The sequence below is a fragment of the Oncorhynchus kisutch genome, linkage group LG5 (assembly GCF_002021735.2).
Source record: "Oncorhynchus kisutch isolate 150728-3 linkage group LG5, Okis_V2, whole genome shotgun sequence".
In the NCBI taxonomy this organism is placed as follows: Eukaryota; Metazoa; Chordata; class Actinopteri; order Salmoniformes; family Salmonidae; genus Oncorhynchus; species Oncorhynchus kisutch.
The window spans coordinates 17,829,219-17,849,855 of record NC_034178.2 but is presented as its reverse complement, the minus strand read 5'-3'; the positions used below and the strand labels follow the sequence as shown (position 1 = coordinate 17,849,855).

Here is a 20,637-nt window from a genome sequence, read left to right as displayed (position 1 = left end):
ATCTATCTACCTGACAGGTGTAGCATATGATGAAGCTGATTAAACAGCATGCTCATTACCCAGGTGCACCTTGAGCTGGGAACAATAAAAGCCCAGTTTAAATGTGCAGTTTTGTCACACAATGCCACAGATGTCTCAAGTTCTGAGGGAGCGTGCAATTGGCATGCTGACTGCAGGAATGTCCAGTAGAGCCGTTGCCTGACAATTTAATATTCATAAGCTGCCATAAACATTGTTTTAGAGAATTTAGCAGTACGTCAAACCGGTCTCACAACCACAGAGCACGTGTAACCATGCCAGCCCAGGACTCAGGGCTGGCATGTTTTTTTTGTTGAGATTAGATAGATAGATACTGCAAATACGGTGCATTCAGAAAGTATTCAGACCCCTACACCTTTTCCATATTTTGTTATGTTACAGCCTTATTATAAAACGGATTAAATAGTTTTTTCCCCCTCATCAATCTACTACACACAATACACCACGTGACGCTTTGCATTCAGGCCAAAGAGTTCAATCTTGGTTTCATCAGATCAGAGAATCTTGTTTCTCATGGTCAGAGTCCTTTAGGGGCCTTTTGGCAAACTCCATGTAGACTTTCATATGCCTTTTACTGAGGAGTGGCTTCCATCTGGCCACACTACCATAAAAGGTCTGATTGGTGGAGTGCTGCAGAGATGGGAGAACCTTCCAGAAGGACAACCATCTCCACAGAGGAACTCTGGAGCTCTGTCAGAGTGACCATCAGGTTCATGTTCACCTCCCTGACCAAGGTCCTTCTCCACCAATAGCTTAGCTCAGGTTGGGCTGTCCTGGTGGTTAGACATTTCTTCCATTTAAGAATGGAGGCCACTGTGCTCTTGGGGACCTTCAATGCTGCTGAAATTAGTCAGTACCCTTCGCCAGCTGTGCCTCAACACAATCCTGTCTCGGCACTCTACGGACAATTCTTTTGACCTCATGGCTTGGTTTCTGCTCTGACATGCACTGTCAACTGTGGGACCTTAAATACACAGGTGTGTGCCTTTCCAAATCACGTCCAATAGACTGAATTCACCAAAGGTGTACTCCAATGAAGTTGTAGAAACATCTGAAGGATGATCAATGGAAATAGCATGCACCTCGGCTCAATTTCGAGTCTCGTTTTCACTTTGTCATTATGGGGTATTGTCTGTAGATTAGAGACAGTTAATGTAATATATGTTAGAATAAGGCTCTAAAGTAACACATGTGGAAAATGTTAAGGGGACGGAATACTTTCCAAATTAACAGTAAACTTCCTGAAATCCTCCTAAATTTAGAACAGACACTTCAAAACGGTGTGTGTTTTTTTTTTAACTGCCCTTTCTGCCATTTATGGATGTGTTATTCAATGCGGTTCTTTGGGATTTGGTAGAAATGTCCAAAATTAACATTATCAAATCATTTTCTTTATATACAGTACCAGTCAAAAGTTTGGAAACACCTACTCATTCTAGGGTTTTATATCATTTTTACTATTTTCTAAATTGTATAATAATTGTGAAGACATCAAAACTATGAAATAACACATATGGAATCATGTAGTAACAAAAAAAAGTGTTAAACAAATTAAAAATATATTTAATATTTAATATGAGATTTTTCAAAGTGGCCACCCTTTGCATTGATTACAGCTTTGCACACTGTCATTCTCTCAACCAGCTTCATGAGGAATGCTTTTCCAACAGTCTTGAAGGAGTTCCTATATATGCTGAGTAGTATTTATTTCAAATCAAATCAAAGTTTGTCACATGCGCAGAATACAACAGGTGTAGACCTAACAGTGAAATGCTTACTTACAGGCTCTAACCAATAGTGCAAAAATGGTATTAGGTGAACAATAGGTAAGTAAAAAAATAACAACAGTAGAAAGACAGAACAAGGCTATATACATTAGTGAGGCTATAAAAGTAGCATGGCTACATACAGATACCGGTTAGTCAGGCTGATTGAGGTAGTATGTACATGTTGATATGGTTAAAGTGACTGTGTGTGACCGATGTGAAATGGCTAGCTAGTTAGCGGTGGTGCGCGCTAATAGCATTTCGATCAGTGACGTTACGCTCTCTGAGACCTTGAAATAGTGGTTCCTCTTGCAGTGGGCCGCAGCTTTTGTGGCGCGATGGGCAACGATGCTTCGTGAGTGACTGTGGTTGATGTGTGCAGAGGATCTCAGGACCCATGCCTTTTTAGTTTCCTGAGGGGCAATAGACTTTGACGTGCCCTCTTCACAACTGTCTTGGTGTGTTTGGACCATTCTAGTTTGTTGGTGATGTGGACACCAAGGATCTTGAAGCTCTCAACCTGCTCCACTACAGCCCCGTCGATGAGAATGGGGAAGTGCTCGGTCCTCCTTTTCCTGTAGTCCACAATCATCTCAGTCTTATGTTGAGGGATAGGTTGTTATTCTGGCACCACCCTGCCAGGTCTCTGACCTCCTCCCTATAGGCTGGCTCGTCATTGTCAGTGATCACGCCTACCACTGTTGTGTCGTCTGCAAACTTAATGATGTTGTTGTCGTGCCTGGCCATACAGTTGTGGGTGAACAGGGAGTACAGGAGGGGACTGAGCACGCACCCCTGGGGGGTTCCAGTGTTGAGGATCAGCGTGGCAGATGTGTTGCTACCTACCCTCACCACCTGGGAGTGGCCCATCAGGAAGTCCAGGATCTAGTTGCAGAAGGAGGTGTTTAGTCCCAGGATCCTTAGCTTAGTGATGAGCTTCGAAGGTACTATGGTGTTGAATGCTGAGCTGTAGTCAATGAATAGAATTCTCACACAAGTGTTTATTTTGTCCAGGTGGGAAAGGGCAGTGTGGAGTGCAATAGAGATTGCATCATCTGTGGATCTGCTTGGGCGGTGTACAAATTGGAGTCGGTCTAGGGTTTCTGGGATAATGGCGTAGATACCAGCCTTTCAAAGCACTTCATGGCTACGGACGTGAGTGCTACAGGTCTATAGTCATTTAGGCAGGTTGCCTTTGTGTTCTTGGGAACAGGGACTATGGAGGTCTGCTTGAAACATGTTGAAAATGTCAGTGAAGTGCCAGTTGGTCAGCACATGCCCGGAGCACACATGCTGATAATCCGTCCAGCCACGCAGCCTTGTGTATGTTGACCTATTTAAAGGTCTTACTCACGTCGGCTACGGAGAGTGTGATCACACAGTCGTCCGGAAGAGCTGATGCTCTCATGCATGCCTCAGTGTTGCTTGCCTCAGTGTTGCTTGCCTCAAAGCGAGCATAGAAGTGATTTAGCTCGTCTGGTAGGCTCGTGTCACTATGCAGCATGCGGCTGTGCGTCCCTTTGTAGTCTGTAATAGTTTGCAAGCCCTGCCACATAAGACGAGCGTCAGAGCCAGTGTAGTATGATTCAACCTTAGCCCTGTATTGACGCTTTATCTGTTTGATGGTTCGTCGTAAGGCATAGCGGGATTTCTTGTAAGCTTCCGGGTTACAGTCCCACACCTTGAAAGAGGCAGCTCTACCCTTTAGCTCGGTGCGAATGTTGCCTGTAATCCATGGCTTCTGGTTGGGGTATGTACGTACAGTCACTATGGGGACGACGTCCTCGATGCACTTATTGATAAAACCAGTGACTGATGTGGTGTACTCCTCAATGCCATCGGAAGAATCCCGAAACATGTTCCAGTCTGTGATAGCAAAACATTCCTGTAGTTTAGCATCTGCTTCACCTGACAACTTTTTTATAGACTGAGTCACTGGTGCTTCCTGCTTTAATTTTTGCTTGTAAGCAGGAAGGAGCAGGAGGATAGAGTTGTGGTCAGATTTACCAAATGGAGGGCGAGGGGGAGTGTTGTACGCATTTCTGTGTGGAGTACAGGTGATCTAAAAAAATCCCTCTGGTTGCACATTTAACATGTTGATAGAAATTTGGTAGAACTGATTTGAGTTTACCTGCATTAAAGTCTCTGGCCACTAGGAGTGCCGCCTCTGGGTGAGTGGTTTCCCGTTTGTTGATTTCCTTATACAGCTGACTGAGTGTGGTCTTAGTGCCAGCCACGAAAAGTATAGCTGAAAACTCCCTAGGCAAGTAGTGTGGCCTGCAATTTATCACAATATACTCTACTTCAGGCGGGCAAAATCTAGAGACTTCCATAGATGTCGTGCACCAGCTGTTGTTTACAGATACGCACAGACCGCCACCCCTCGTCTTACCGGAGTGTGCTCTTCTATCTTGCCGGTGCAGCGTATATATCCCGCTAGCTGAATATCCATGTCGTCATTCAGCCATAATTCTGTGAAACATAGGATATTACCGTTTTTGATGTCCTGTTGGTAGGATATTCGTGATCGTACCTCGTCTAATTTATTGTCCAATGATTGCATGTTGGCGAGTAATATTGACGTTAACGGCAGCTTTCCAACTCGCCTTTCTGACGGGTACTCACGAGGCATCCCGCTCTGTGTCCTCTGTGCTTGCGTTTCTTCCTCTTGCAAATACCGGGGATGTTGGCCCTGTCGGGTGTTTGGAGAATGACCTGTGCGCCTTGCTTGTTGGAGAAAAAATCTTTGTCTAATCTGAGGTGAGTGATCGCTGTACTGATATCCAGAAGCAATTTTTTGCCGTAAGATAAGACAAATAATGCAAAAAAAAAACCACTTAACAGCACAATTTATTTGGGCTGCAATTTCTGAGGCTGGTAACTCTAATGAACTTATCCTCTGCAGCAGAGGTAACTCTGGGTCTTTCTTTCCTGTCGCGTTCCTCATAAGAGCCAGTTACATCATAGCGAATTATGGTTTGAACCTGAAGCAAGGATATGCATATTCTTGATACCGTTTGAAAGGCAACACTTTGAAGTCTGCAGATGTGATGTGAAATTAATGTAGGAGAATATAACACACTAGATCTAATACAAAGAAAAAAACATGCGATTTCATTTTTTTTGTTTTGTTCCGTCCTTTGAAATGCAAGAGAAAGAATTTAGATTCTGACCACTAGATGGCAGAAGTGTATGTTGAAAGTTTTCTAATGATCTAATGAACCATTGCATTACTGTTCAAAATGTTGTATCAAGACTGCCCAAATGTGCAGAATTGGTCAATTGATACATTTACAAGTACATAAATATAGAGAACATCCAAAAATGTAAGTTTACACACTCCCAGGAATGTCATAAATGGATAATTAGCATCCCTACAGAGAAGACACAAACCTTCACATCTAGGGGCAGACAGAGCAGGGGTTCAAACTGTAGAACCCAGTTCCTACATTTGAATATAAAAATTGATTTTATCAAATAAAACGGATGCTACATTTTATCTCTGGGACGCTCAGGATGACAAAACAGCAAGATTACTGAATTTAAGTACATTATTTACCTTCAGAGGTGAATGTACCAAACCAGTTGCTGTGATACAGGTTTTGTTGTGCATGATCCTCAAACAATAGCTATTACAGTGAAAAAATACCATGCAACTGTAAATTGGACAGTGCAGTTAAATTAACAAGAATGTAACCTTTCTGCCAATATAAGAAATGTCTAGGTTTTAAAGTAATGATGGACTGCCATTTCTCTTTGCTTATTTGATTTAGTCTTTTAGGGCCATCTTCTGTATACCGCCCCTACCTTGTCAAAACACAACTGATTGGCTCAAACGCATTAAGGAAATACATTCCACAAATTTGAACAAGACACACCTGTTAATTGAAATGCATTCCAGGTGACTACCTCATGAAGCTGGTTGAGAGAATGCCAAGAGTGTGCAAAGCTGTCATTATGGCAAATGGTGGCTACTTTGAAGAATCAGGTTACTACATGATTCCATGTGTGTTATTTCATAGTTTTGATGTCTTCACTATTATTCTACAGCGTAGAAAGTAGTACAAATAATGAAAAACCCTTGAATGAGGTGTGTCCAAACTTGTGACTGGTACAGTATAGTTTTTATACTTAAAGGGGTCCTAAAGTTCTAAACCAAATAGCTAAATGATCCATAGTATGACCAGTTTAAAACAATTCCATGTCAGTTCAGCAATCCCCCCTACCCCAAAGTCTTATATTGAAAAGAATGAAGGGGGTAAACACCACCGTTTATGTGCTATAAATGCTACAAACTAGCATATAGTAAACCAGGATACAATGCCTAAACGCAACTGTTTTGTTAAATTTATATTGCTCTTGAAACATTTCACTCGCCAAATCACTAGCTGTACCCCCCTATCGAATACGACATGGAGCAGATTGTTTACAAATAGACATAATATTCATAGGGACAGCTTCCCAGACACAAATTAAACCTAATACTAGTCTAAAAAGCACTTCCAAAGGAGATTATAATCTGGGTCCAAAAAACTGTCCCATAAGGGTATAACTACAGTAGCATAGAGTTATTGAGCTTTGTAATACGAGGACTGTTTTTGATATGGCTACCATAACCAGCCCTGGTCTGGCAGTGGCTTACCTGCAGACGGAACCAGTCAAGCCTCATGCCCCGGAAATCAAACATGTCTCCGTCCTCCACTGCAACACAAGCACAAACACTCATATCCTGATGTCAACATCCGCACCCACCACAGTGTCTATACAAAAAGCAACACTTGGGAAGGAGGTAGTGGCAGGCAGGCGAGTATCGTAAGTGGCAGGCTGAATACCTTGCTTCACGCTGAGGGAGGTCATGGTGTTCACAAAGGAGGACATGATGATGGACTCATCCTCAGGGCAGACGGAGAGGTTCTAGAAGGGGAGATATACATGTAACGGTCTTGCTGTTGCAAAATGTTGTTGAATGCAAAAAAACTAGTATTCGTGTGGCAGCGTGCACGTGTTAATGTGTGTATGGGGGGTGGGGGAGGGGGTCTCACCTGCACAAGCTCATTGAGAATCACAGCGTCAAAGCCGGACAAGTACTGCACATAGTACCGTTGCATTACGGGACCGTACTTCCTGATGTGTGCCCGGAGCTCCTCCATGTAGAAGATGAGCTCTGCAACATGCCTGAGAGGTAACAAGAGAAAAGGAGAAGTCAGGGGTGTATTGATTGGTGAACACTGTAGCAAAACAAGTGTTTCTTATGGAACAAGTTCAGGTTAATCTAAGGCAGCCAAGCCATACTCACAGACAGACCTTGGAGAGATATTTATAAATCGGTCAGAAATGTTCAGTTGATCAACTACTAGCCCATGTTAGTAAGGTAAACCAGCCATCTAAATCTTGTAGTTATTATGACCAGATTACGTGCCCAGGGGACTCGACCACAAGGGGGCCCCCCATTTCTTTTTTTGATTTATTAGGATCCCCATTAGCCGACACTAATGGTGACAGCTAGTCTTACTGGGATCCGACATATACCGAAAAATACATTAGACAAAATAATGTCAATTTACATGTTAATGTTTTTAAATGTGTGTGTCTGCGTCGATCAGTCACACATACATGTCAGTATATACACACAACAAGTAGGTCACATGTGGGAGAGGCGTTGTGCCGTGAAGTGTTGATTTATTTGTTTTTAGAAACCAGGTTTGCTGTTCACTTGCACTATATAAGGGAGTTCCATGCTCTTATGGCTCTGTATAATACTGTACATGTCCTTGAATTTGTTCTGGACCTGGGGACTGTAAAAATACCCCTGGTGGTATATCTGGTGGGATAAGTGTATGTGTCAGTGCTGTGTGCAAGTTGACTATGCAAACAATTTGGATGTTCCAACACATTGTTTATTATAAAAACAAGAAGTGACGCAGTCAGTCTTTCCTCAACTCTTAGCCAAGAGAGACTGTCATGCATAGTATGAATATTAGCCCTCTGATTACAATGAGTCAGTCCCAAGACGTGTCGCTCTGTTCTGGGCCAGCTGCAGCTTAACTTCACAGCATTCAACATTTTGGATGAAAAGCCTGACCAAATTAAACTGCCTGCCACTCAGTCCCAGAAGATAGGATATGCATATAATTAGTAGATTTGGATAGAAATTTGTTTTAGTTTCCAAAACTGTTAAAATAATGTGTGAGTATAACAGAACTGATATGGCAGACGAAAAACCGAGGAAAATCCAACCAGGAAGTCCTATTATATTGAAAGGCCGTTTTTCCCATTGAAAGCCTATCCACGATACAAAGACTTAGGAGCAAGTTCACGAGCTCCGTGGCTTCCTCAACATGTGACCAATCTTTAGGCATTGTTTCAGGCTTTTACTCTGAAAAATGAGGGAGACACAGCACTTTCAATCAGTGACCAATTACATTTTCCATTCATCAGTCATGCGCCCTGATCGAGAACGCGCCATTCTTGTTTCTCCTTTCCTATTGACAAAGCTTTTATCCGGTTGAAATATTATTGATTATTTATGTCAAAAACAACCGGAGGATTGATTTTAAACATAGTTTGGCATGTTTCTACTAACTTTTATTGTATTTTTTTAATTTAAAACTTTTCGTCTGGAATTAGTGCACGCGCCTTCTGCATTCGGATTACTGGACAAAACGCGCAAACAAAAAGGAGGTTTTTGCTCATTAAGAGGCACATTATCGAACAAAACATTGTGTAACATGGAGACCTGGGAGTGCCACCAGATGAAGATCATCAAAGGTAAGTGATTAATTTTAATGCTATTTCTGACTTTTGTGACACTTCTCTTTGGCTGGAAAAATGGCTGTGTTTTACTGTGACTAGGTAATTTTAAGTGTATGTGATGTGAATTACAAGTTTACACACGAGGATAAGTAATTATTCTCTCCTGTGTGGATTCTCATATGTTTTGTAAGTGACTGTGATGAGTAATATGTCTTCCCACAGTCTGAACATAAAGATAATTTTATCTTTAAAATGGTGCCTAATACTTGTATGTTTGAGAAATTTGATTTATGAGATTTTTGTTGATTTGTATTTGCAGCCCTGCAATTTCATTGGCCCCTAGCGGAACACCGTTCCCAGTCAGGTTAACTATGTCTTTCTATGCAGCACTTGACCAAATGTGTTTTTATTTTTTATTTAAATAGTCAAGTCAGTTAAGAACAATTTCTTATTTACAATGATGGCCTGGGCCAAGTGTGTTGCCCTATGGGACTCCCGATCACAGCCGGTTGTGATACAGCCTGGGATTGAACCGGGTCTGTAGTGACGCCTTAGACCCCTGTGCCACTCGGGATCCCAATAATGGAGATCAGATCAAACTAGAGCCTGCAAGACTTGCTTTGTGCAGTGTGGTGTCAAAAAAGTAGAGCATCTCTTTACTAAGAACAGACCTCTCCCCATCTTTACAACCACTAAATCTATATGTTAAGACCATGACAGTTTACAATCTAAGGTAACAACTAATTTAGTCTCCTCAACTTGTTCAACAGTCACACCATTCATTACCAGATTCAGCTGAAGTCTAGAACTTAGGGAATGATTTGTATCAAATACAATCCTCTTAGTTTTAGAAATGTTTAGGACCAGTTTATCACTGGCCGCCCATTCCAAAAGAGACTGCAAATCTTTGTTAACTTCTTTGGGACTGGGGGGCAGTATTGAGTAGCTTGGAAGAATAAGGTGCCCAGAGTAAACGACATGCTACTCAGGCCCAAAAGCTAGAATATGCATATAATTATATGCATATAATGTTTGAATGATGTCTGTGAGTATAACAGAACTCTTATGGCAGGCAAAAACCAGAGAAAAAATCCAACCAGGAAGTGGGAAGTCTGAGGTTTGTAGTTTTTCAAGGGATTGCCTGTCCAATATACAGTGTCTATGGGGTCATATTGCACTTCTTAAGGCTTCCACTAGATGTCAACAGTCTTTAGAACCTTGTTTCAGGCTTCTACTAGGAAGGGGAAGCGATTAAGAGCTGTTTGAATCAGGGGTCTGGCAGAAAGACATTAGTTTAGTCACGCACGCAAGCTCCTTTCCGGTCCGTTTTCGATTCTAAAGACAAAGGAATTGTCCGGGAGGAATATTATTGAAGATTTATGATTAAAAAAAACATCCAAAATATTAATTATATACATCGGTTGACATGTTTCTACGAACTGTATTGACTTTGTCTGAACTAAGTGCCGAGCCTTGTGAATTTGCATTTGTGAACTAAACGCTCAAACAAAAAGGAAGTATTTGGACATAAATGGACTTTATCGAACAAAACAAACATTTATTGTGGAACTGGGATTCCTGGGAGTGCATTCCGATGAAGATCAAAGGTAAGTGAATAATTACAACGCTATTTCTGAGTTTTGTGACACCTCTCCATGGTTGGAAAATGGCTGTAAGGTTTTCTGTGGCTAGGCGCTGACCTAACATAATTGCATGGTGTGCTTTTACCGTAAAACGTTTTTTTGAAATCTGACACAGCGGTTGCATTTAGGGGAACTGACCTCAACCCTCACCTCCTGACCTCAACCCCTCCACCTAATCCACAGATATCCATCTGTCTTCCCTATATCAACACATCGCTCTACTCCAAACACATTCCAAAGCCTCTTGGCTTTCTACAGACTGCCTATTCAAGGCTTCTTCTCTAACATTTATGTAATATCTCTATGTTCAAAGTTTAGCAGATTCCAACAAAAGTACCAAGGGATGTTCCATAGTTTGAGTAGAGAAGTATATCAAGGCAATTTTGTCAACTTTTCTGCTGTCTGTGATGATGGAACCAACCTCAGCACTGCTGCTGTTGATGCTTCATTCGATGGGTGTGGTTACAACATGTAGGTAAGGCAGGTCAGGATTGTTTGTGAATGGTAGATAACTTTTTGAAACATGGTGCATGTGCTGTAACGCAGTTGAGGTGTGCTTTGGTTGATTATGAGCTGACAGACTCAATCCATATGTGTGAGATGCCGCAAATGCTGATGTTATAACAAAAACGCTCAAAAGTGTGCTACCCGTGATAGAGGCATTTCCTATTTTACTCAAAAACATTTGCAAATGAATTGCCAAAGCCAGATTTAATCGCCCACCGCTACCTTAGTCTAACCCCATTTTGGCTGTTTGCTTTCGTTAGGTTCCTAGTGAATACATCCCAGGTGAGGATTTCATATAAGCAAACCACTATTCATTTGAAGCTAAAAATCTGCATTATCCCCCACAGATGGTTTGTACCGTTAAGAATACAGCTTACTTGTCAATGAAGTCATCTGTGCTTTTTTTCTGTATGTTGTCTGCATGGCGGAGGAGCCAGATGATCTCATCCCGGGCGAAAGAGAGAGCCATGAACACAAACAGAGCCTGTAGAAAAACAACCTGGCCTTTAGACTCAGACATCCTATTACACTATCACACAAAAAGGGAAGGGAACACAGATGCAAAACACATGAATTGAGGCGCAAACTGAAGTGAAGAGGAAATTCAGCAACTCTTGGAGGACAGTGGAAGTTGATCAAAATAAGCCTTCGTCGATTCTGGGTTCGAGCCCATCCTCTTCAGACTATCACACATAGATAACGTGTGTTAATAATATTTTTTACCTTTGGGCCCAGCAGTCCAGGCTGGTCAGACAGAACTGTGGCCAACTCTTTCAGGGCAGACCTAAGAAACTTGCGCCTTTCTCTATGCATGGTCCCACTGCAATGAATGCAAAATTAATGCTTTATTGATTTAGCATGATGAACATTCTATTGCAAGGCAGTATAAAAAAAACTACTGGGGACAATGAAGACGATATACTTACGCTTGCGATAGTGCTTGTTCTTTGCATTCTTTGATGTCATTTAGACGTTTATTGTAGCTGGAAAACAACGGACATCATTTTAACATGGAAGGTGAAGGGAGACTTCTGTACACATTTACTCAGGTACTTTCATTTTGTAAAAATGTCACAATATTCTCAAGGCTCCATTTACAGTACAACAACAAAATGTGTCTGAATTAATTTATTACATCTCTCTCTTTGCAAAGGTACTTGGTTCTTACATGGACTAGTTACTCAGCTATGATCAAAAATACACTCTGCCCTTGAAACTAATGCCGGAGTTCAAAGTTGCAGCTAGCAGTCTTTCCACACTGAGCTTTCAAAAGAGAGATTTACACAGCAGTGATTTGACACTTGACTTAGAATTCAACAGTCCTGTCATTTGTGCTAGTTTGATGACATATCTGGCAGATTCATTGCCAGTACTGGTTGAGCATATTTCAAAATCAAGGATCAACCCACCAGGAAAAAACATGTTGAATCAATGTTCTATCAACGTCATCTTTTGTCACAATTTAATGTTATGTTTTAGATGACCATTCTGGTTCCACTTTAAATGCAGCTGATAACGGATTCATAAACACTACATAAATGTGTTACAAATCATCTATAACTGTATCATGTTTTATAAAGGGTTCATAAATGTGGCATAACAGTGTGACGTTACCCAGTGTCAAATATGACATAAACCTGTGCTTTATAAAGGGTGGCAAAAGTACAGCTTAATAAAGGCCTTATGAATCATATTAAATTGAGGCTTCACAAAGCATTTATAAGCATCTCATGTATCTTGGTAGAGCATTACAATGCCAGGACAGTGTGTTCGATTCCCGGGACCAGCCACAAGTTACAAAAATGTATTCACCCATGGCTAAGTGGCTTTGGAAAAAAGCGCCTGCTAAATGTTATATCTTTTTTTATTACTCTTAAACATTTCTTGGATGGCCCAGCTTCTTTCCCTCTTGAGTGCATAATCAATATTGGGGCTGACCTCAACTTTCCCCAAAAAGCTGTGCTGCAGGATGACAGCACATACACAGCAAAAGACTTGGTGAGGCCTTTGAAAGTCTGTTTACTTGCGTTTTTTCCCCCAAAGTACATTTTCTCAGTTGGGTTTTTCCAGGTTTTGGCAACACTTTTTAAAATATAAACACATTTCATTTTATGTATTCACAAAAATGCTTATGAGGTCTGTGAAAAATCTTAGACATTTTTATTTGAGTGTAGTTTCCCTTAAATTCAGTGTGCATGCCCTTCAGTGTGGTTAGGTTAGAAGGTTTTCAGCACGTGTTGATTATGCATTTCTTATAGTGATTGGTATTGTGGCCTCAAATGGAATGGGTGGAGTAAAAGTCCAGCAAGACTCCGTATTATTCAGAGCCCCATGAAATGACACCATACTCTGTGTGTGTGTGTGTGTGTGTGTGTGTGTGTGTGTGTGTGTGTGTGTGTGTGTGTGTGTGTGTGTCTGTGATCAATTTATTGCAAATAAATTCATTAAAAATCCTACAATGTGATTTTCTGGATTTATTTTCTCATTTTGTCTGTCATAGTTGAAGTGTACCTATGATGAAAATTACAAGCCTCTCTCATCTTTTTAAGTGGGAGAACTTGCACAATTGGTGGCTGACTAAATACTGTTTTGCCCCACTGTAAGCCTGAGATATCAACCATTCAAAGCTGGTCTTTGTGGAAGTGACCATAGAATTCTATAGGAGTGACCTTACTGAGAAAAGTATTTGTCATCGTCACTAGTAACACCATAAAAAAGTAATAATTATGGTTAAACCCCACCCATTTCCACAATTTATCTTCTTAAAATTGCAAATTATAAACTAATGAAGGCCAAGTTTGATTTTAGAGGAAATGTCTGGGAACCAGATTATGTGTAATGTGACTAACATGACTTCACAAGCATTTCGTTACACCCACAATAACATCTGCTAAATATTTGTATGTGACCAATAAAATTTGATTTGAATTTGATTTGACTTTAGAGCGTATACTTACTGACCCAACCTGTCACCCTTCATAAAGCAAATGTTTATCATATTTTACATGTGTCATATTTGTCAATGGTGAATGTCAGTTATGCCACATTTATGAACCCTTTATAAAGAATGAAATGTGATTATAGATATTTTGAAACACATGTCGTGCTTATGAAGGCATTATGAATGCTTTATGAAGCCTTTATGAGCGGAACATCATTTAACTAAAACTTAGCCTAAAACTACAAAAAAGCATAACAAAATAAATCAAAACTAACAAACAGGACTGAAAACTAAAATTAAACTTAACTTAAATGAAAAGTGAAAATAGTATAATAACGTGGTACAGATGACTTTGGAATGATACTTCAAATTCAGCATGAACAAAAAACTTAAAATAATTTAAGCGTTTCAAATGTATTTACTACTTGTATCAGTCCTATAAAACAAAACAATTACAAGATATACATTCGTGGCCAAAAGTTGTGAATGACAAATATACATTTTCACAAAGTCTGTTGCCTCAGTTTGTATGATGGCAATTTGCATATACTCCAGAATGTTATGAAGAGTGATCAGATGAATTGCAATTAATTGCAAAGTCCCTCTTTGCTATGCAAATGAACGGAATCCCCCAAAAACATTTGCACTGCATTTCAGCCCTGCCACAAAAGGACAGCTGACATCATGTCAGTGATTCTCAGGTGTGAGTGTTGACGAGGACAAGGCTGGAGATCACTCTGTCATGCTGATTGAGTTTGAATAACAGACAGGAAGCTTCAAAGGGACGGTGGTGCTTGGAATCATTGTTCTTCCTAAGCCAGTCATAGTTACCTGCAAGGAAGCACGTGCCGTCATCATTGCATTGCAAAAAATGGCTTCACAGGCAAGGATATTGCTGCCAGTAAGATTGCACCTAAATCAACCATTTATCGGATCATCAAGAACAGCAAGGAGAGCGGTTCAATTGTTGTGAAGGCGGCATCAGGGCGCCCAAAAAAGTCCAGCAAGCGCCAGGACCGTCTCCTAAAGTTGATTCAGCTGCGGGATCGGGGCACCACCAGTACAGAGCTTGCTCAGGAATGGCAGCAGGCAGGTGTGAGTACATCTGCACGCACAGTGAGGCGAATACTTTTAGAGGATGGCCTCATGTCAAGAAGGGCAGCAAAGAAGCCACTTCTCTCCAGGAAAAACATCAGGGACAGACTGATATTCTGCAAAAGGTACAGGGATTGGACTGCTGAGGACTGGGGTAAAGTCATTTTCTCTGATGAAGCACCTTTCCGATTGTTTGGGGCATCCGGAAAAAAGCTTGTCCGGAGAAGACAAAGTGAGCACAACCATCAGTCCTGTGTCATGACAACAGTAAAGCATCCTGAGACCATTCATGTGTGGGGTTGCTTCTCAGCCAAGGGAGTGGGCTCGCTCACAAATTTGCCTAAGAACACAGCCATAAATAAAGAATGGTAGCAACTTCTCCCAACCATCCAGGAACAGTTTGGTGACGAACAACGCCTTTTCCAGCATGATGGAGCACCTTGCCATAAGGCAAAAGTGGCTCGGGGAACAAAACATAGATATTTTGGGTCCATGGCCAGGAATCTCCCCAGACCTTAATCCCATTGAGAATTTGTGGTTAATCCTCAAGAGGCAGGTGGGGTGGACAAACAAAAACCCACAACTTCTGACAAACTCCAAGCATTGATTATGCAAGAATGGGCTGCTATCATTCAGGATGTGACCCAGAAGTTAATTGACAGCATGCCAGGGCAGATTGCAGAAGTCTTGAAAAAGAAGGGTCAACACTGCAAATACTGACTCTTTGCATCAACTTCATGTAATTGTCAATAAAAGCCTTTGATACTTATGAAATGCTTGTAATTATACTTCAGTATTCCATAGTAACATCTGACAAAAATATCTAAAGACACTGAAGCAGCAAACTTTGTGGAAATTAATATTTGTGTCATTCTCAAAACTTTTGGCCACGACTGTACTTTGTGAATCCTCCTGCAGCTCCTCATAAGAAAGGCACCGAGAGTGGTGTATTCTGAGTGGATTGAGGGTGGTGTGTTGGCGAGCGGCTTACCCACGGATGTTGACGAACAGGTCCTCACAGGCCTTGTGGATGTGAAAGACCTCATCCCTGAAGAGACAGAGGCAGGTGCTGCTCTGGAGGGCCAGCTTCCACAGGCTCAGCGCTGCTGGGTCAGTATTCAGCACCGCGTGGCACAGGACGAACCCGACTAGTGGAGGGACGGGTTAGTACTGGTAAAACTGCTGAATGCTGCTCTACAATTGCAAATATAGTAACATTGATTCCCCTTTTTGTTCAGTCACTGGCTTTATCAATAAGTGCATTGAGGACCTTGTCCCCACAGTGACTGTACGTACACAACCCCAACCAGACACCATGGATTACAGATTACATTCGCACTGAGCTAAAGGGTAGAGCTGCCGCTTTCAAGGTGTGGGACTCTAACCCAGAAACTTCTAAGAAATCCCACTATGCCCTGCGACGAACCATCACAGGCAAAGCGTCAATACAGGGCTAAGATTGAATCATACTACACCGGCTCCGACGCTCGTCTTATGTGGCAGGGCTTGCAAACTATTACAGACTACAAAGGGAGGCACAGCCGCGAGCTGCCCAGTGCCTACCAGACAAGCTAAATCACTTCTATGCTCGCATCGAGGCAAGCAACACTGAGGCATGCATGAGAGCATCAACTGTTCCGGATGACTGTTTGATAACGCTCTCCGTAGCCGACGTGAGTAAGACCTTTAAACAGGTCAACATACACAAGGCTGCGGGGCCAGACGGATTATCAGGACGTGTGCTCCGGGCATGTGCTGACCAACTGGCAGGTGTCTTTACTGACATTTTCAACATGTCACTGACTGAGTCTGTAATACCAACATGTTTCAAGCAAACCACCATAGTCCCTGTGCCCCAAAACACAAAGGCAACCTGCCTAAATGACTACAGACCCATAGCACTCACGTACGTAGCCATGAAGTGCTTTGAAATGCTGGTAATGGCTCACATCAACACCATAATCCCAGAAACCCTAGACCCACTCCAATTTGCATACCACCCAAACAGATCCACAGATGATGCAATCTCTATTGCACTCCACACTGCCCATTCCCACCTGGACAAAATTAACACCTATGTAAGAATGTTATTCATCGACTACAGCTCAGCGTTCAAAATCATAATACCCTCAAAGCTCATCACTAAGCTAAGGATCCTGGGACCAAACTCCTCCCTCTGCAACTGGATCCTGGACTTCCTGACGGCCACCCCCAGGTGGTGAAGGTAGGCAGCAACACATCTGCCACACTGATCCTCAACACTGGAGCTCCCCAGGGGTGCGTGCGCAGTCCCCTCCTGTACTCCCTGTTTACCCACGACTGCATTGCAGACGACACAACAGTGGTATGCCAAAGTGGTAGGCCTGATCACCGACAACGACGAGACAGCCTATAGGGAGGAGGTCAGAGACCTGGCCGGGTGGTGCCAGAATAACAGCATATCCCTCAACGTAACCAAAACTAAGGAGATGATTGTGGACTACAGGAAAAGGAGCACCGAGCACGCCCACCATTCTCAACGACGGGGCTGTAGTGGAGCAGGTTGAGAGATTCATGTTCCTTGGTGTCCACATCAACAACAAACTAGAATGGTCGAAACACACCAAGACAGTCGTGAAGAGGGCACGACAAAGCCTATTCCCCCTCAGGAAACTAAAAAGATTTGGCATGGGTCCTGAAATCCTCAAAAGGTTCTACAGCTTCAACATCGAGAGAATCCTGACCGGTTGCATCACTGCCTGGTACGGCAATTGCTCGGCCTCTGACCGCAAGGCACTTCAGAGTGTAGTGCACATGGCCCAGTACATCACTGGGGCAAAGCTGCCTGCCATCCAGGACCTCTACACCAGGCGGTGCCAGAGGAAGGCCCTAAAAATTGTCAAAGACCACAGCCATCCCAGTCATAGACTGTTCTCTCTACTACCGCATGGCAAGCGGTACCGGAGTGCCAAGTCTAGGACAAAAAGGCTTCTCAACAGTTTTTACCCCCAATCCATAAGACTCCTAAACAGGTAACCAAATGGTTACCCGGACTATTTGCACCCTTGTGCCCCCTCCCCAAAACCCCTCTTTTACGCTGCTGCTACTCTCTTATATGCATAGTCACTTTAACTATACATTCATGTACATACTATCTCAATTGGCCGGACCAAAATGTTTATTTGTCACGTATACAACAGGTATAGATAGACCTTACAGTGAAATGCTTACTTACAGGCTCTAACCAATAGTGCATATATATGCATAGTCACTTTAACCATACCTACATGTACATACTACCTCAATAAGCCTGACTAACCGGTGTCTGTATATAACCTTGCAACTCTTATTTTCAAATGTCTTTTTACTGTTGTTTTATTTCTTTACTTACACCCACCCACCCACGCACACACACACACGTGCTCACACACACACACACACGCGCACACACACGCGCACACACACACACTTTTTTTTTTCACTATTGGTTAGAGCCTGTAAGTAAGCATTTCAATGTAAGGTCTATGACCTGTTGTATTCGGTGCACGTGACAAATTAACTTTTTTTTTTTCACTGAGACCCACCTGAAGCATTTTTATATTTCTTGTGACTGTTATAAAACAAGATTTTGGAGCCAGGATCTAGTTTTAAGTAAGCAATCCTTGGAAAAGTAAATCCTTAGGGGCAAGAGCCTAACTCCTGTTAATGTAGCGCGAGGCAGATCGATGTACAAGTAAACCCCCTGGATAGTACACTAATCTGTCGCAGGGCCTTACCCCCAATCAATCTCCTTATTGAGAAGTGTCAAGCAGGGGCATGAAGTCCCATGTTTCGGTATGACTTGACCAGGGATCGAACCCCCAACCATCCAATCTCAGGGCAGACACTAAGCATAAGGCCAAAAGGAATCCTCCCTGACCAAATTGGAGAAAAAAAACCTTAACACAATAACTTCAGCAGTAAACTTACACACAATCCATTTCTCCATACAGTCTAAGGAGAGGTATTCACAGGGCATCTAGAACAGAGAACAGAAATTTGTCATGATGCATTCACAGATTAAGTTAAGTAACTGAAAATATAATATTGGCCTGCTAATAATGTGGACTTTAAAAACAGCTTGTAACATCTAACACAATTTTCCAAATGGCAGAGCTGGCTACTACATTTACAAAATGAGTAGAATAAATGGGAGAACACATGGCATGTCAACAAGATAAGGTGTTGGATGGGTGAGAGGTGTTAACTGATTGGTGTGAAGGTGGGTTTAGTAGCAGTTAAGTAGTAGTAGGGGCTTAGGAAAGTGACTGGGCAGTAGGCACTGACTGTGTCTGACTGGGCCGGGTTGAGCATGGTACTGGGGGCGCTAATCAGGCTCAGAAGCTGGGCGTTCCTCCACTGGTCAGCGGACAGGTTCCTCCTGGGGTAGACCATCTGCAGCGAGATGAGTGCGTCTGACAAAGACTATCGCCATCAGAACAGAAAGAGAAGAAGATAAATTGGAGGTATTTCTGGGTGCATAATCATTTCTATAGGTATTTACTTGGTAGTTAATAGAAAATTGTGGACATTTCTTACATGGTGCTATCTGTGCCGTGTATGTAAAACAGTGCTATCTATTTTTCATTTGTATATTAGTGTTACTGAGGAATATATTCACAGATGTCTAGTGTCTCACCTTCCCATGAGGGACAAACTCTTCCATCATCTTTTTCAGAGGATTCTCATAGTCCACGATCATTTGGCCCAGCCTTGGGTATTCCCTGTCACTGGTTGCAGAGGAGAGGGGGAAAACAGTCAAAAGACCTCACATAATACATTTCAGAGGATAGTCCTGCTCATAGCTCTAGCTGTACCTGGCCCCGTGTGTCATTTCATGGGCGTAGTTGTAGAGTCCAATGATTGCTTTCCGCTCTTCAATACGGGACAGTAGCATCATTAGTGTAGTGTAGGTGACAACCAAGTCAAGGTAGTTCTTGGTGAGATCAAAGTTAACCGTCTATAAAGACAGAAAGAAAAACTCCAGTTAGCTTTGATTAGGATTATAGAAAAGGTATAATCTGAGGAGATTTGAAAAACATTTATTTGTATACCAAGTAAAGGGAATTGTGGAAAGATGAATACTTACAACATCAAAGAAAACCTGGCAAGCGTCAATAGTGTTCAGCAATTCAGAAACATTGTCCTAGAAGAAATACAAAACACTCATGTCTGGATTGTATAGGTACAACATAGCTAAATCGTATATGATTGTACAGGTGCATTATTTTCCTACCACTATTCAGAGTAATGAAGAAATGGCTACTCAGACATTGATCTATCCTAATTAACACAGCTATATACACATATATGAGCATTGGATTTGTAACCGAAAGGTTGCAAGATCGAATCCCCGAGCTGACAAGGTACTGTTCCTAGGCCGTCATTGAAAATAAGAACTTGTTCTTAACTGACTTGCCTAGTTAAGAAAAGGTCAAATAAAAGAAAAATATATATAAAAAGCATATTACATTATGCTTATTATTAAATGAATATACCTATTAAAGTAGTTTAACATGGAGTAAAAAATAAAAAAACTTACCTTGAATTCCATGACATCCACAAATGTGAAGTAATATAAAGATAGATTCTTTAGTATTTCAGACTTTTCTTTTTGAAGCTGTGTAAGCTGTTGCTGTAAATGTAGAATAAACAATTTGTTAGGTCTCTCAAGGAGCATGTCAAAGTAGTCATGTCAAACTTATCTGTAAGTTTCACTTCTTTCACCAGCAGTCACACACCATGTCATTCTCCTGGTTTGATGGTTGACGTTTTACGGCACTATTATTTTCTATATTTCATTGCATATCTAACTTTTGAATTTGGCCAATAACCTATAACTTCTTGAGTAAACCATTTGTCAGTGTTAAAGTTT

The 20,637-nt window shown here is 41.8% G+C and overlaps 1 protein-coding gene across 4 annotated transcripts in view; it reads right to left on the bottom strand.

Moving 5' to 3' along the window:
- Positions 1 to 20,637, bottom strand: part of LOC109890731 (nck-associated protein 1) — a 56,210-nt gene that overhangs the window by 19,919 nt on the left and 15,654 nt on the right. For all 4 annotated transcript variants that reach the window (XM_020482738.2, XM_031824609.1, XM_031824608.1 and 1 more), the window contains 13 exons: positions 20,305 to 20,397; positions 19,852 to 19,908; positions 19,580 to 19,722; positions 19,402 to 19,492; positions 19,050 to 19,187; positions 18,693 to 18,741; positions 15,736 to 15,892; positions 11,635 to 11,691; positions 11,432 to 11,528; positions 11,086 to 11,192; positions 6,848 to 6,980; positions 6,638 to 6,719; positions 6,448 to 6,506 (listed from right to left, as the gene is read on the bottom strand). In XM_020482738.2, coding sequence (XP_020338327.1) covers positions 6,448 to 6,506; positions 6,638 to 6,719; positions 6,848 to 6,980; positions 11,086 to 11,192; positions 11,432 to 11,528; positions 11,635 to 11,691; positions 15,736 to 15,892; positions 18,693 to 18,741; positions 19,050 to 19,187; positions 19,402 to 19,492; positions 19,580 to 19,722; positions 19,852 to 19,908; positions 20,305 to 20,397 — 1,263 coding nt within the window. The remainder of the gene's footprint in view (positions 1 to 6,447; positions 6,507 to 6,637; positions 6,720 to 6,847; positions 6,981 to 11,085; positions 11,193 to 11,431; positions 11,529 to 11,634; positions 11,692 to 15,735; positions 15,893 to 18,692; positions 18,742 to 19,049; positions 19,188 to 19,401; positions 19,493 to 19,579; positions 19,723 to 19,851; positions 19,909 to 20,304; positions 20,398 to 20,637) is intronic.